The sequence below is a fragment of the Thunnus maccoyii genome, chromosome 17 (genome assembly GCF_910596095.1).
Source record: "Thunnus maccoyii chromosome 17, fThuMac1.1, whole genome shotgun sequence".
In the NCBI taxonomy this organism is placed as follows: domain Eukaryota; kingdom Metazoa; phylum Chordata; class Actinopteri; order Scombriformes; family Scombridae; genus Thunnus; species Thunnus maccoyii.
The window spans coordinates 19,313,633-19,327,587 of record NC_056549.1 but is presented as its reverse complement, the minus strand read 5'-3'; the positions used below and the strand labels follow the sequence as shown (position 1 = coordinate 19,327,587).

General features: G+C 41.0%; 1 protein-coding gene across 1 annotated transcript in view; it reads right to left on the bottom strand.

Moving 5' to 3' along the window:
- Nucleotides 1–508: 508 nt before the first annotated feature.
- Nucleotides 509–13,955, bottom strand: part of LOC121882371 (protein eva-1 homolog C) — a 75,368-nt gene continuing 61,921 nt past the window's right edge. The window contains exons 6-8 of the mRNA XM_042390589.1: nucleotides 6,435–6,569; nucleotides 4,025–4,195; nucleotides 509–2,565 (exon numbers count right to left, since the gene is read on the bottom strand). Coding sequence (XP_042246523.1) covers nucleotides 2,186–2,565; nucleotides 4,025–4,195; nucleotides 6,435–6,569 — 686 coding nt within the window. The 3' untranslated portion in view covers nucleotides 509–2,185. The remainder of the gene's footprint in view (nucleotides 2,566–4,024; nucleotides 4,196–6,434; nucleotides 6,570–13,955) is intronic.

Sequence of the window (13,955 nt, the reverse complement as noted above, 5' to 3'; positions counted from 1 at the left end):
CTACCCAAAGAAAAGAGGTAATGCCTGATAAAACATTAATATTAACAAAAATTAAAAAAATACTAAAAAATTAGAAGTCTACAAATCCTCCATATTATTTTGTTTTTATCTTATAAATCTCCATAGCGAACAGTCTACACGTGCAGTTCAAGTATTCACGTCTAAATTGATTTGTCATAGTCATAAATACTTTTATAAAAATGTGATGACTTTTATTCATCTCAATTTATAGAAACTGAGGAGTCCTAACTTTACCACAAGGGGGCGAGAGACGCTAATAAAACTCAATTTATGGGTTTATGATGACCTTACTGTCCTGTATGGTTACAGCATGTATGTCAAATTGTCATGAGATTACTGCAGTTCCTTTTTTCTTGTTGTCATAATACAGTTCAAGCTTTGTGCAAATTAGACTTTAATACAAGCACTGTGCATATATGTGCGGGATTAACATGCAAAACATATTGTCAGAAGTTGCCAGATTTAAGAAATCAAAAGACATCAGAGGTTATTTTTGAACACAGTTTATTCCAAGCACAGGAGTCATATTTTGGTCTCATTTTACCAGCTATTGGCACATTTTTAATCCCATTCAAATTTAAACACAAGAACTGTCCTTATAAAAACTATATAGAGAGGCAGTCTTTATGTGGATGACCCTAATATGTCCTGTGTACTCTCAATTAAACTCCCAATCAGGAAAATACCAAGCTTTTTTTTTAATGAAAACTATCATTATTTCTACGCTTGAATCCAGGGCAGCGCAAACAGAACTGGATTTAAAATAGCTTATATTATTTAACTGGCAACATGATTTAAGAGACGCAGTTTGCATGTCCACTGTGAACCTTTTCTTGCAGTGCTGGTTCCTTCTCCAGATGGCCATGAGCAGTGATTACCACAAACATCTGTTTAGCACTGACATCTTTAAAAAAAAAAAAAAAAAAGAAGGGCACAGATGACACAAGATCTGAAACTAACACAGTTTTCTGTGAGGGGAACTTTACTAGCAGTTAGGACCACAAGAATCCATTGTAGCTGATTAACTGATACATAACTAGCATGGTCTGGTTAAATACATTTACATCTGGTGAGAAATGAAGTGCAATGTTTGATAGAGACATTCAGATTTTAGACTTTAGCATAGAAACAATAATGGAAAAAGTGAATACACACATGATCAGATAAATTTCAAATTTCCAATCAATAGATCATTGGACCAGTTATTGACTTATACACCAGCTGCACTCTTGACAACAGTGACTTAGTAGCTTGAAAAGGCACTGCACTGTGAATTAAACATACTGTATCAAAAATAAGGTTAAATCACTGAACCTCTTTGAGGCTCTTTATATGATATTTCTAATTCTTTTCTTTAAATGCTGACATACGTAGCTGTTTAAATGGGCTGATCCCCTTCTTAGGAAGCAAATACATCAACCAAACACAGAAACACTAGGATTGCATCCCTGAGGCGCCAGACAACCTTCGCCAAGTATAAAAATATCTCATAATAAACCATACTTGAGAACAAAAATACACAACATCAATAAACTATTAAATATTATAAAATAGATTTCATAAGAGTTGAGATGAATTCCCAAAAAAATATCTTTTGGTTTTATAAAGTTCAAAAGGCAGCATGGTTATCCACTGTGGAAAGATTGTCTTACATTGTCCCACTGTCCAGCACGCTTCTTTCTGCTTTATGCTGCCCCTCTTTTAAAAGTCTCCACTTGAATACTGGAGGGTACTGAGCATAAAGCTCCAAGTGTCCACAGCTGCATCGCACTCTGTATAAAACAGACCCATGTGAGGCCTTGGTCCTTCAGTCACCATGTAGTCTCTACAGGCCTATATGTGTCTAAGGCAGCTAACCCATAAATCCTCACTTCAAAAAGGCCTGCTGAGGTCACGGGCAAGGCAGTGTAGCTTTTCACCCCTTGTTTCCGGCAGTAAGAGCCAGCTAAGAGGTGAGCTTACCATGCGGAGGAGAGCTTATTCTCTTACTGAATGGGGTATAATACCCAGAGGAATATGCAAACTAGCATAGGGGCAGCCCAAAATCAGAGTGGTCCACAGTTGCTGTTGCATAAAGCTTCACTAGGGAGTAGTCTCTTGCTCCTTCCAAACCAAGTACGTCCTAAATTTTGTTCAAGTTAAGTAAGCTCTCAATCAATAGACCTCAGTAATACCGATTGAGGCTCCGTGTCCCGGGGATGTCAGGTTGCCCGTTCATCCAGATCTCTCTGATGATTCTCTCCCTCTCCTCCAACCTCTGAGCTCTTTCCAGCTCTTCCGCCGACGTGAACACGTTCATGTTAAGCGTGCGTTCGAAGCGTCGGTGCCGCCGTGCAGACAGGTCTGAGGTGGTGTCCCAGTCCGAGTCCGAGTCACTGGAATCGGAGGACGAGTCAGCGGGGCGTGCTCGTTTCTTGGCAGGAGGCCGCTGGCGGGGCTGGCAGTCGGTGCGGCAGGAGATCTGGACCACCAGGGCGAAGAGTGTGAGGAAGAGGCCCAAACACACGCCACAGACGAAGAAGAGTGCTGCCCTCTCTGGGTGGTCTGTTATAGGGGAGAAACATGGAGGACCATTTAGTTGATTTGTTCAGAAAACATGTCAAACATTTATTTGAACCTTTATGACTGTTGGGTCTCCTAAAGCCTTTAGAGCAAAAATCATTTTCCTCTGACTTGTTCACCCTTCTCTGTTATAAAATATTCCACTTGATGGCTCACACACTTTAATGAACGTTGGCAGCAGACCTACAGCTCATATGACTCACTTCCTTGGCTTGGATCTTTGGTTTGGTCATAATGTCTCACAAAACCTGCCAACCCTGCTAACTGTACAGTCTTCAGAAATGTATCTCTACATGCATAGTGGACATGTTCTGGTTAACCTCCTCCTCCATTAATCTATTAGTCGATTGGTCTATAAAATGTCAGATAATGTTGATCGCTGTCTCCAAAAGCCCAAGATGCAACCTCAAATGTCTTGTTTTGTCCTGACCAACAGTCTACAACCTAAGAAACCAGAAAATATCCACACTTCAAAAGCTGGAACCAGAGAATTTTGTCATTTTTTCTTAAAAAATGGCTCAAAATGATCAATCAATTGCCAAAATAGTTGCTGATTAATTTTCTGTTGATTGACTAATTGATTAATTGACTAATTGTTGCAACTCTATCTTCAACCTTAAGTTCTCCCATGTCACAATTCTGTTCATGCCTCACAGTATCATACACCATCAGGCCCTCAGACAACATGAAATTCCAAATGAAACAGTGAAGAAACTACAATTGTTTAAAAAATATATGCGTTTTTAACAGATTTAGTTTAGGTTTTCCTTAAAAAGGTTAAACATAGTTTCGATTCATTGTAACATTTCTCAATTTAACACATGCTTTAAATGCAAATCATAACATTTTATGGCAGCTTAAAAATGTGAGAAAACATTTTAAGAAGTCCAAAGCCAGCTAAGCTAGGTAGGCACCATAGCGAATATACAGTGAATGGCATTTATGTTTATTTGACTGTATGAGCTATGCATTTCACTATGTATAAACTGTTTGAGTCACAGAGTGGGAGGTAATAAAACAGGAAATATCCAAACTTCCAGCATATGTTTTAGCAGCTGGCTGGTGCAGGTAACTGACAGTGTGTGTGTAGCCTTTATCTCTGCTTAACATCTGCATTCCTCTGGCCCACATTCACCCACTTCTCTGTCCCAGGAAAAACGGAAACAGCATTGTACTCAAAGGATAGTGTACCACACACACACACACACACACACACACACACACACACACACACACACACACACACACACACACACACACACACACACACACACACACACAAAACCATGCACTTAAATCTCAATGTCAGTCATAATACTGGCCTAGATGTAATCTTGAGCTGACACTGCTCCCAGTGAGGTCAGACATCAGGTTAATGTCTTACCTATCACCTGAGTCACATGATGTGATGCCATACAAGATTATATGAATGTTGCCCTACCTGATATGTAGGTGTAGGCTGCCAGCGCGTTGCTGATGAGAGCCATGTTGGAGCTAGGGGTGGAATTGAAGATGGGATTCATGGCTGGGGGCTGGAGTGGATGTTCCCCTCCTCTTCCGGTTTCTGAAGACTTCTCCTCGTTGGGGTTTGTCTCCCTGATCCGCTTCCTATCTGCAAAAGAAGATACAGGAGGAAAGTACAGTTTAACCAGAAAACCCTAAAAGGAAAGTGGGTAGTTCATTCAGCATTTGAACTCTTTCTTTAGACAGATGTTTTTGAAAAGTTTCATTTGTGGATGGGACGTGAAAACATTCAATGATCACATGTACAGTCAGATTATGACGGCACTAGTTGGGTCATTTACAGTAAAGTGAGTGTACTGTCTCTGGGGAATTGTGACTACAGCATTCAGCACGCAGAGTCATCCGCCGCCTCTCAGTGGTTTTTTATTTTCGGAGATATGCCGCTGCAAAAAGGATGCATCACGCATAAAGACACCCACATGTTCACAGAGACTTGTGTGATTCAGAAGGTAACAATACATCTGCTTCTGTCAAATTCATTCTGACTCAGGTCATTAAGAAACAGAGAACCACATGGGAAAAGTTTGTACTTTGGCAGCATTTCAGAAGCTCCCCCAAAATCTCAGAAAAGGATCTATTTATAGATGGGAACAACTGCTTCTTCCTCTGGATTTTCATCACAGCACGACTACTTTCAGTGTTTACATGCTGGCTTGCATTGTGTATGCATGGACTTCAGGAGTTGAGATGAAAGAACAGTGGAGCACAGAATGATTTAATTACTGTGACTCATAAAGAATGTTCATTTTCTGAGTACAATCATGTTTAGTTAACCTGAAGCAGTTGTTTAAGTCGGATGGTGTAACTAAAGAAACAACCTGTAAGCTAAAAGACCAAATAAACGGGAGTATTCAGTAAGCACCTGAGATTTAAGGCTCTGCACATGCACGTGTGTGTACATAATCATGTTTACATGTTTGATTTTTTTTGTCATTGCAGATAATCACACTTTGGTGAATTGTCACACACACCAATGACCTCTAATTGCAGAGTCTCTAAGGTGTGTCAGGCTCTCTTTATCCAATAAATGCAGTTTAGACTGGAATTGCTCACTGAGGAGGTAAATGTTTCCACCTGGACCCACTGCTGTGGTGCAGCTAACATCCGACCAAAATGACCACAATGCCTCTTTCTAACACACACATCAAAATAGCCGGACAAATCATCAATAGAAAAACTACAGAATAAAAAATACTTATATGAGAGTATAACCGCCATCATGGATGAAAAAACAAAACAAAACTGGACCTTACAAAAAGAAAATTCCAAGAAAAAGACATCACAGCAGTGGCCAAATGATCTCTGGGAACTGCAGTGCAAAAATGTCCAAAGATAGAGATAATAAAAAGTCAGAATCTTGTGGTTAACAAATTTAACCTCTGTGGGTCCATTTCTACAAAATGATCTTGTGCTGCCAAGCAGGATTCATATCCACAGATGTTTTATTTTAAATTCTAGTGAAGATCCCAATACTATTACATACTTGATGCAAATATGACAGTGGTATCGATCTTCTCATCTAGCAGAAAGTAGAAAGATCATATCTGTATCTTCACGCCAGTTTCTGTGTCCAGTTGAAAATGACAAATTAACTGATCATGACAAGTATGTTTACCGTAAAACGCGCATTTCCTCCTTCTTCATACTTATCATCCCCTATCGCTGCATCAGAGATGGAAACAGGTTTTTCCAGATGAGCCGCAAGTGGAGTGTTTGAAGCCGGTGCAAGTGAAGCCAATCATGCGTTAGGAACTGTCAGCACTACAGCACACATCCCCCGTCTTCTCCCTCTCTTAACTCCTCATTCACTCGGTCTATCCTCCTAATCAGTACAGTGCCGGTAGCTGAGCAGAGTAATTAGTGCGCTGGACGCAGGCCACCATCCCTCATGAATACAGCTTTGTTTAAGTTTCCTTCCTCGCTGGCGTCTCCTCTTTTTCATTCTTTCATTTCATTGTTCTCGCTTTGTATTCTCTCTGTTTCTCTCTCTCTGAGTTTGACATCGTAACAGACTGATTTAGACTGTGTGGTCACATATAAGACCAAGCATTGGTTCTTGGAAAGCCGTATATTTTAAAACCAATGATCATAAATGCTCCAAACCAATGTCTCAGCTAGAATACATATGGAAACAGTTGAACCCGTGTGACTTAAAATATACATACATTTATGCCCTGGCTTGAGACCTGAATTACTGTTTCTCTTGATGCCTGGGAGGCCTTGAGACTGTTTAGTGTTAACTGCTCTCCGCAGGAGGCTGCGAGTGTGTGTCTGTGTTTGAGAGTGACCAAGCATATGTGTAGGTATCTGTGTGCTGTTTTGCTCACCTGGAACAGTGTCAGGGCTTTTGATGGAGGTCCCCTCAGGAGGGCTGTCTCCCACTATGTTGGGGTCATGGGCGCTGGGTGGCGGGGCGTACACCGGTGGTCTGGGGTTCTGGTCCTGGAGCAACTTCTTTGGGACTTCAAAGAGAAAGATGTAGGTGGAGCAAAGGAGGAGAAATCAAAGAGAAGACAGACAGAGGATAATTTAGATGATGTCTAATTTGAAAGGGAGGCATGTAGCAGTCCTTTACATTTCAGTTCTGCACAAGAGCTTGACCAATATATCGATTAGGCATATTATCTGCTGATATTGATTTACCAGAAATATAATATAATAATATACAGAAATGTATATTTAAAGCACACTTTAAACCTGTAATGGCTGGATTTTCTGCATTTTTGCTGATTTGCTGTTTCATCAAATGCCAATGTTTTTTCAGACTTCTTTTTCTTTTCCCGTAAGATTATCAGTCTCACTGATTCAGTTTTTTTTAAAGCAACTGATTCTCAGTGGGAGTTCTTCTTCTCCCTCGAGCTGTAACAAGAGTCTAAACACTATGCTGATGGAGCTAAAGAGTCGGGTTTACCCCATGCATTTCATATTGGCAAACATGAAAGTGAAATCACTTAAACATACTCAAGAGTATATTGTGATGAAAGAGTAAGGAGCTATGAATAATACAGTTACAGAAAACATCATGGCCATGATTCACACACTCCTCATGACCTTGCATTCTGATTCCCGAAAGTTATGCTCCCCCCCAACCCCTTCATCCTCACTCCTCCACATCCCCCAACCTCACAGTGTCCTGTGAGTCAGGGAGTCTGCACTTTTTCCCCCAGATGCAAACCCACAATGCAGTGGGCTATACATTCCTGCCCGCTCTCATGTGGTTTTCGGAGGCTGGGCCATGCTCCGGTCACTGTGTTTGTCTGCTCTGTCGGATCAGTGGTGATTTACAGCTCAACAGATGACTGTCTGTCCAGGCGTTTGTCTGTCTGCCATTCTTGCATTTTCACTGCTCCGGACAAACAAACAGACAATGACGAATAATCAGCTGCCTGGTTTTGCTGACATCAGTAGCACTAATAGTTAAATTGTGACATGTGTTTTAGGGGGTAAAAATGGACCATTTGTTTAAAAGGCTGATGAATAAACACACTGATCAAATTTCCAGAGACGTATTTTGGCGGTGTTCCAAGAGCAAATCAAAGTGCAGGAAGGAGTAGAGCAGACTTCTCAAACCCCCACCACTGGATACTACCCTAAAGATTGAGAATCTTGTTTTGTGCAACCTCCACCTGAGCTCCAATACACCTTGCAGAAAGTATTTTTGTATTTCTGTGATATTTTGATACTAAAACAAACACGTAAGCCATATATCATAGCTCACACCGTCTGGAGTTTGTGCTGTGATTTGCAGCAAAATAAGAAAATGAAGAATCTCAGAATAGATTGCATGAAAGAGATTTAAGTCTTTTAACTCACACAGCTAAAACCTTACATAACAATTACAACTGCATCTATATGGGTGCAGCTATCCATGCTTAACTGCTTGTGTAGTGAGTTCCTGACTTCACTGACTTCATGACGTTTTACATTTTTCTTTCACTGTTGTACAGTTGCCAGTGAGAACAGTGATTGATTAACTTCTGTAAGAAACTGCCTTGCAGAAGCAGACCCTACACTCCAACTCATTACGGGATTCATACCGTAGAATTTTTGATGCTATCTAGCCAATCAACAAAGCTCGTTTACTGAAACTCACAGACTTCAAAGAGCTTCACTGACTCTCGTTCCAGCCTTTGTTTTTCTACTTGCCACGAGCAAAAGGGCAGGAGGTTGATGCCAGACTAATAGAAGTAGTAAATCAACTGGTCTTTGTTTCAATCTGCTAAAGACGGGTATGACTTATTGCATTAGGAGAATTCATATGGTGTAAGTTGGAGAAACGTATTCTCTGAGATTTAAATACCCTTCTGTAATTGCCTCACCTCATGTGGCAAACTGCACAAATCTGTCATCTAAATAGGTTAAAAAAAACCCTCCTATATGTGGAGGTGAAAAATGCAGAGAAATGAAGGAATGGTATCGGCCTGGCAGCTCCCCCTGTCCTTCCTCATCAGTCTGACACACTAATCATTGGTCTTAAAACTCCCCCCGCTGCCACGCTGCCACCATATCCATGCCACGCCCTGATTACAGCCTTCTGATTGGCCCTAATTGGCTGCACATGTGGCCCAGGGTCACAGCTGAGAGACGCCATGATATGACACACACACACACTTTTCTTTCTCACGCATACATACATTAAGTTATAGGACATAAAATTGAAACACAGCCATGCATACACGGGATGCATGTGCATACATAGAGCATATACATTACTGTATGTGCACAGACACATGTTTCTAAACTTGATGCGGAATGTTTCTACACATTTCATTCAACATCAGAGCATCCATCCATCCAAACAGCTATTTCGTATGTTTTTCTACAGGAAAAAGTCAGTACAGTGGAGTAAATTGACTGCCGCTCGTCTAAAAATAATTGTCAAAAAGCTAAAATCTCTTGAAGCAAATGGCCTCAAACCACACTTAAGGAGCCAAGCAGTAAGAAGTGAACCAGTGAAAGAGAGAGAGAGGGGAGTGCAAGGGAGAGAAACCGAGCACATAAATCACACTCTATAGCCTGCATTATAATGACATGGTCACATAAATGCAGCGCAAATGAGTTCTCGCAATTCTTAATATAACTCCGCTACACGGGACCAGTGCCAGCGCTGTACCTCTCGCTCAGCGGCGGGAGCCCTGGATCGCCACGGGGAGCGAAGGTACGAGGCGGGAAAGAGTGCCCATAACAATGGGCCGTGTTTACACTGGCAGAGCCCGGCTTTGTTTTCACTGGGCTCTGCAGGCCAGAGTGTGTGTGTATGTGTGCATGCGTGCATGTCTGTATGTGTCTGCGTTTGTGGCCCATGTGCTGACCGATGCAGAACACAGTTGGGACAAAGCCCTCTAAGCCAGAGGGGATATAATGAAATATTAAACCACGCTAAATCTGAGATGAGATCAGACCTGGGCCAATAATTTGAACATACTTCAGCCTTTATGAGCATACATGGGGGGCTGTTAGGGACTAAATATTTTTGGGTACTGTTTTAGGGCACTCTTTAATGCTCGGTCTGCTTTAGCTCTCTGAAATTATGGCCCTTAAAAGACAGCTTAATATACACTATGACCTTTCTGTGATGCATACTCTAGACTCTCAATGTGGTGACGCTCATCGAAATGATACTGTATACTGGGTGAAGCAAAAGTCAAGAATTATTAGTTTGATGCAGGTCTGGGTAAAATAAAGTGCATGTTCATGAAGCACCAGAAAAAAGGCAGGGAGCATGTGTGTGTGTGTGTGTCTGTATGAGGAACTGTAAAAAAAAAAAGAGTGTGTATAGACACTTTGACAAAAGATGAATTTGCAGCTGCATAACGATGTGGAAACCTCTGTTCCAAATCAGATGGCCACTATTTGAAAAATAGCACAAATCTTAAATAAGTTATGTAGTAGATAACTTAGGCCTTGGATGACAAATACATAACACTTTGGGTAATAATTCTTCCTAAAAGGGATTAAAAAAGTGCATTAAAACAATGTGCCGTGGGTATATGTGTGTGTGTGCGCGCGTGTATGACGTCTGTGTAAAAGCGTCTGGTTTCAATCAGCACACAGCTAGTGCCTACTTAATCTACAACATTAAAGTGCTGTTTAAGGCCCAACGTTTTCTTGATACACACACACAAGTTGACCTAAGTCATTTCTGGGGACATTACTTGGACATACATTCATTTTCTGGAGACTTACCCCAACTCTAACCATAACCACTACTTGCCTAATCCTAACCTTAACCACTGACCCAAAAACCAGCTTCTTCCCAATTGGGAACACAGCTTTTGTCCCCAATTAGACAAGCCGTCCCCAATTAACTGGTCTTTAGTCTGAAAGTCTGAAAGCCTGAAAGCCTGAAAGTAGCCTATGACAAACACACATACACCACACACACACACACACACACACACACACACACACACACACACACACACACACACACACACACACACACAAAGGCAGTGCCCCGAAAACTCATGTCAGAGTTTATGGACATACCTAGACTCACAAAATACTTTTTATTCTGTTTCAGCCCGTTCTCCTGCTTCCCACACAGACACCACACAGACAGGCATGCAGACATCTGCACACTCACAAGACCATCCACCCCACCCACTCGCTCACATACACACACACATACACACACGCACACACACACACACACACAAAACCATTTCTCACTTAGCTAATGGCATTCTTGCAGAACAACATGCAAGGTGAATAGGGCAGGAGCTGAAGTTGTTGAGATTGCATTCCTCCTCACCCTGACTTCTCCCTTTTCTTTCCAACCCCCCATCGTAACACTCTAACAGCATCCAGCTGACAGCAGCTGATCGGGCTGGAGTGTGTGTGTGTGTGTGTGTGTGTGTGTGTGTGAGTGTCTGTGCACTTTTTAGAGTCTTAACATCTGAGGTATTAATGTCACATTTACCTCCCACTGTGAAAATTAATAGTTGCATGAGCGTCTACATAACTAAATGGATGTGTGCTTGAATGACTGAGAGCATGTGTGTCAGAGGACATGATTAACACACTCAATTCTTGTCTTTTGTACACAATGTAGACCAGGTTTAGGTCTGGTAATGTGAACTCTATCAAGGGACTAGTGGTCTGAGCTGAGGGCTTTTCCCGGTTCTGCTCCATGTTTATGTTAGTGTGGGCAATCCAACCTTCTCTACTACTTTATTAAGTTGTGTGTGTCTACTAGAGAGAGTTGCAACATACTGTACTATACAATGGGACTGTGGTCAACTTAAGGGAGCCTTAAAGGACCATACCAGTGGTTTTGAAAGTTTTAGGTCATTAACTATAAATAGCATGTAATTTACAAGACCACCAACCATTTCCCAAAGCAACCTATCAGTTTTAAATTCATTTCCCACCTTCAAGACAGCCATTGATTTGCATTCATTTTGCGAAATGTTCTTCTTTTTGTAGCCATTTGTGTATTTCAGTCCATGTAAACAACATTTGGTATATCTTCAAAGAAATACTGGAACTAGCAGTCACAGAATGTATCAAGATGACATTGTCATAAAAAGTGGACATTTACAAACATTTTAGGGGATATTTCATGGAAAACTCAAGATTTTCAAAGCCAAAATAGTTTTTAAATCTCTAGACAAACAATGTTTTTAAACCAGGAGCATTACCACTATGTGACAAGCTCCCCTCCTGAACAACTGCCATCAAAGTGTCTCTCAACAAGGCACTTAATCCACCCCAAAAGCTCTACTGGAGTCCACTGGTGGAAAACTACACTGATTATTTGTAACAGCTTTAATAAAAAGCAGAAACTGCTCTGAAAAGCTTTAGATAAAGTTATGAGAGCCAAGGGAAAGTTTTGTCTTTTGGATGAGACACTTGGTTAATCAAATCAGTGGTCTCAAGTTATGAATGGATTGTGCTGGCTACAAAAACCCTTAGTTGACAATAGTTAATATTGACAAGGCTTCTCCTGCACACAGACCTCGTGATCCCCTTTAATATAATACAGGTATACTACTGTGTGTACTGTATGATGTACATGCAAACCAAGACATAGCTGGATGGTGACACAATCTAAAAGCATCCAGAGTCGAGGTAGTGAGGGTTTGGGACTACATTCCAGGATGGAGAGAGTGGAACAGTTCAACCCCCCATCCTGTCTCTCTGAACCCCCTGCCCTACATTCAGCTGCAAAACATAGAATTTTTTCCCATTTACTTTAATGGATAACACACATTCCCTCTGCTGTTAAACAAATGTATGCGCACACACAGACACACAGATGCCACAGCATGGGCTCCGAACACAATCACTCTCACTTCACCACAACCATCAATTATACTCCGAAATCACAGCTGCCTTGGCTATTTAAACACTCCTCATACACCGCACACGTGCACGCACACACAGTTGGTGTTATTAACATTGACGCAGAAACAGAAATAGATTCTCTGTTGACAGTGTGGAGGTCATAACAATCAGTGAGAAAATCACTCAGTTGTAGAGTTCACCCTCAGAAACACCCCCCCCCCCCCCCCCACACACACAAACACACATGCTAGAATTACCTTAATGTCTTCAGTACTGATAATACACAACACACATCATTCCCATCCTGAAATAAGAGTGTTGACTGAGCATGATAATCACACACCAAATACACACCCAATCTCCTCTCCCACATCTAGTTTTTTATTATCATTGAATCAAACCTAAACCTTTATTAGCATTTTTGTAGGCCAGTTATTTCTCTGATCTTGTCAGAATGTACTGTACGTATTTATCTGATTCTACAACAAGCTGAATGTTTGCAAGAATCAATAGTTTTGTACGGCCATCTTACACAAACAGGTCTCATATGATTTACTTACAACTTCCCTGATGTAAAATATAGAAAAAAATTTTTTTATCTACTTTAAATAATAACAAACACATGAAAATGGTATAAAATTGGATTTTAAAAAAATCACAAAAACCCAACTTCTACCTAAAAACAGATTTTAAAAAATACAATAATAAATACAATACAATGTAAAGCGCAAACTACAGTTCAACCTTTTTTTTAAAAATTAATTTGAGATTTCAGCTCATATATGTTTTGTCCCCATCTTTCTCTTCACTGTCTTACTCTATAACCACAATATTCTGAGCTATGCTTGTACCAACGGGACCTTTTGTACTGGCAGTAAACAGCAGGCCTTGATTCTAAATTGAGTAAAACTCAGTTCTATCTACCTAAAGAATCCTTTAATATCAATTTTTCAAAGCCTATTGTCCATAGCTAAACATGACCTCTGACCTTGCTAAGCTGGAGCTACTTTACTGAACGCTGCCCCCAGATAGCTTCAATGTTTGTATTTCCACGTCTTTATCGACTGGGAGAGACAGGTCCACTGAAGTCAGCACAGCCTCATCATTATCTGATGTTCCACTGGGTCAACAAGGATGTGACCAACGCTGAATCATCAAACCATGCCACCCGCCTAAACTCACTCCTTCATATCCCAGTTATGAGGTAATGGGATGCGGAGTTTTGATTGGGTCAGAAAGCTGCTGAGGTCATCAAATGACAGTATCTTGTGAAAACAGCCAAAACAGAGATGGTCATTTGTTGTCGCTGACATGGAACAGAGAGAAGAGATGGTAGCAGGACTTGTCTAGACACGGTCATGACAGAAATAAAGGCAGCAACATTCAACAAGCATGTTCCAACACATGTCACGACTGATCTAAACAATGGCGCTATCTTTAGCATGAGGCAGCAACTGTTCATGCACGGCAGTTAATAACATCAACACATGCCAACATTAATGTTAACGGGGACCTGAGGAATGAATGGTGGTTTGGTGAAAGATAAACGACGATTAGCT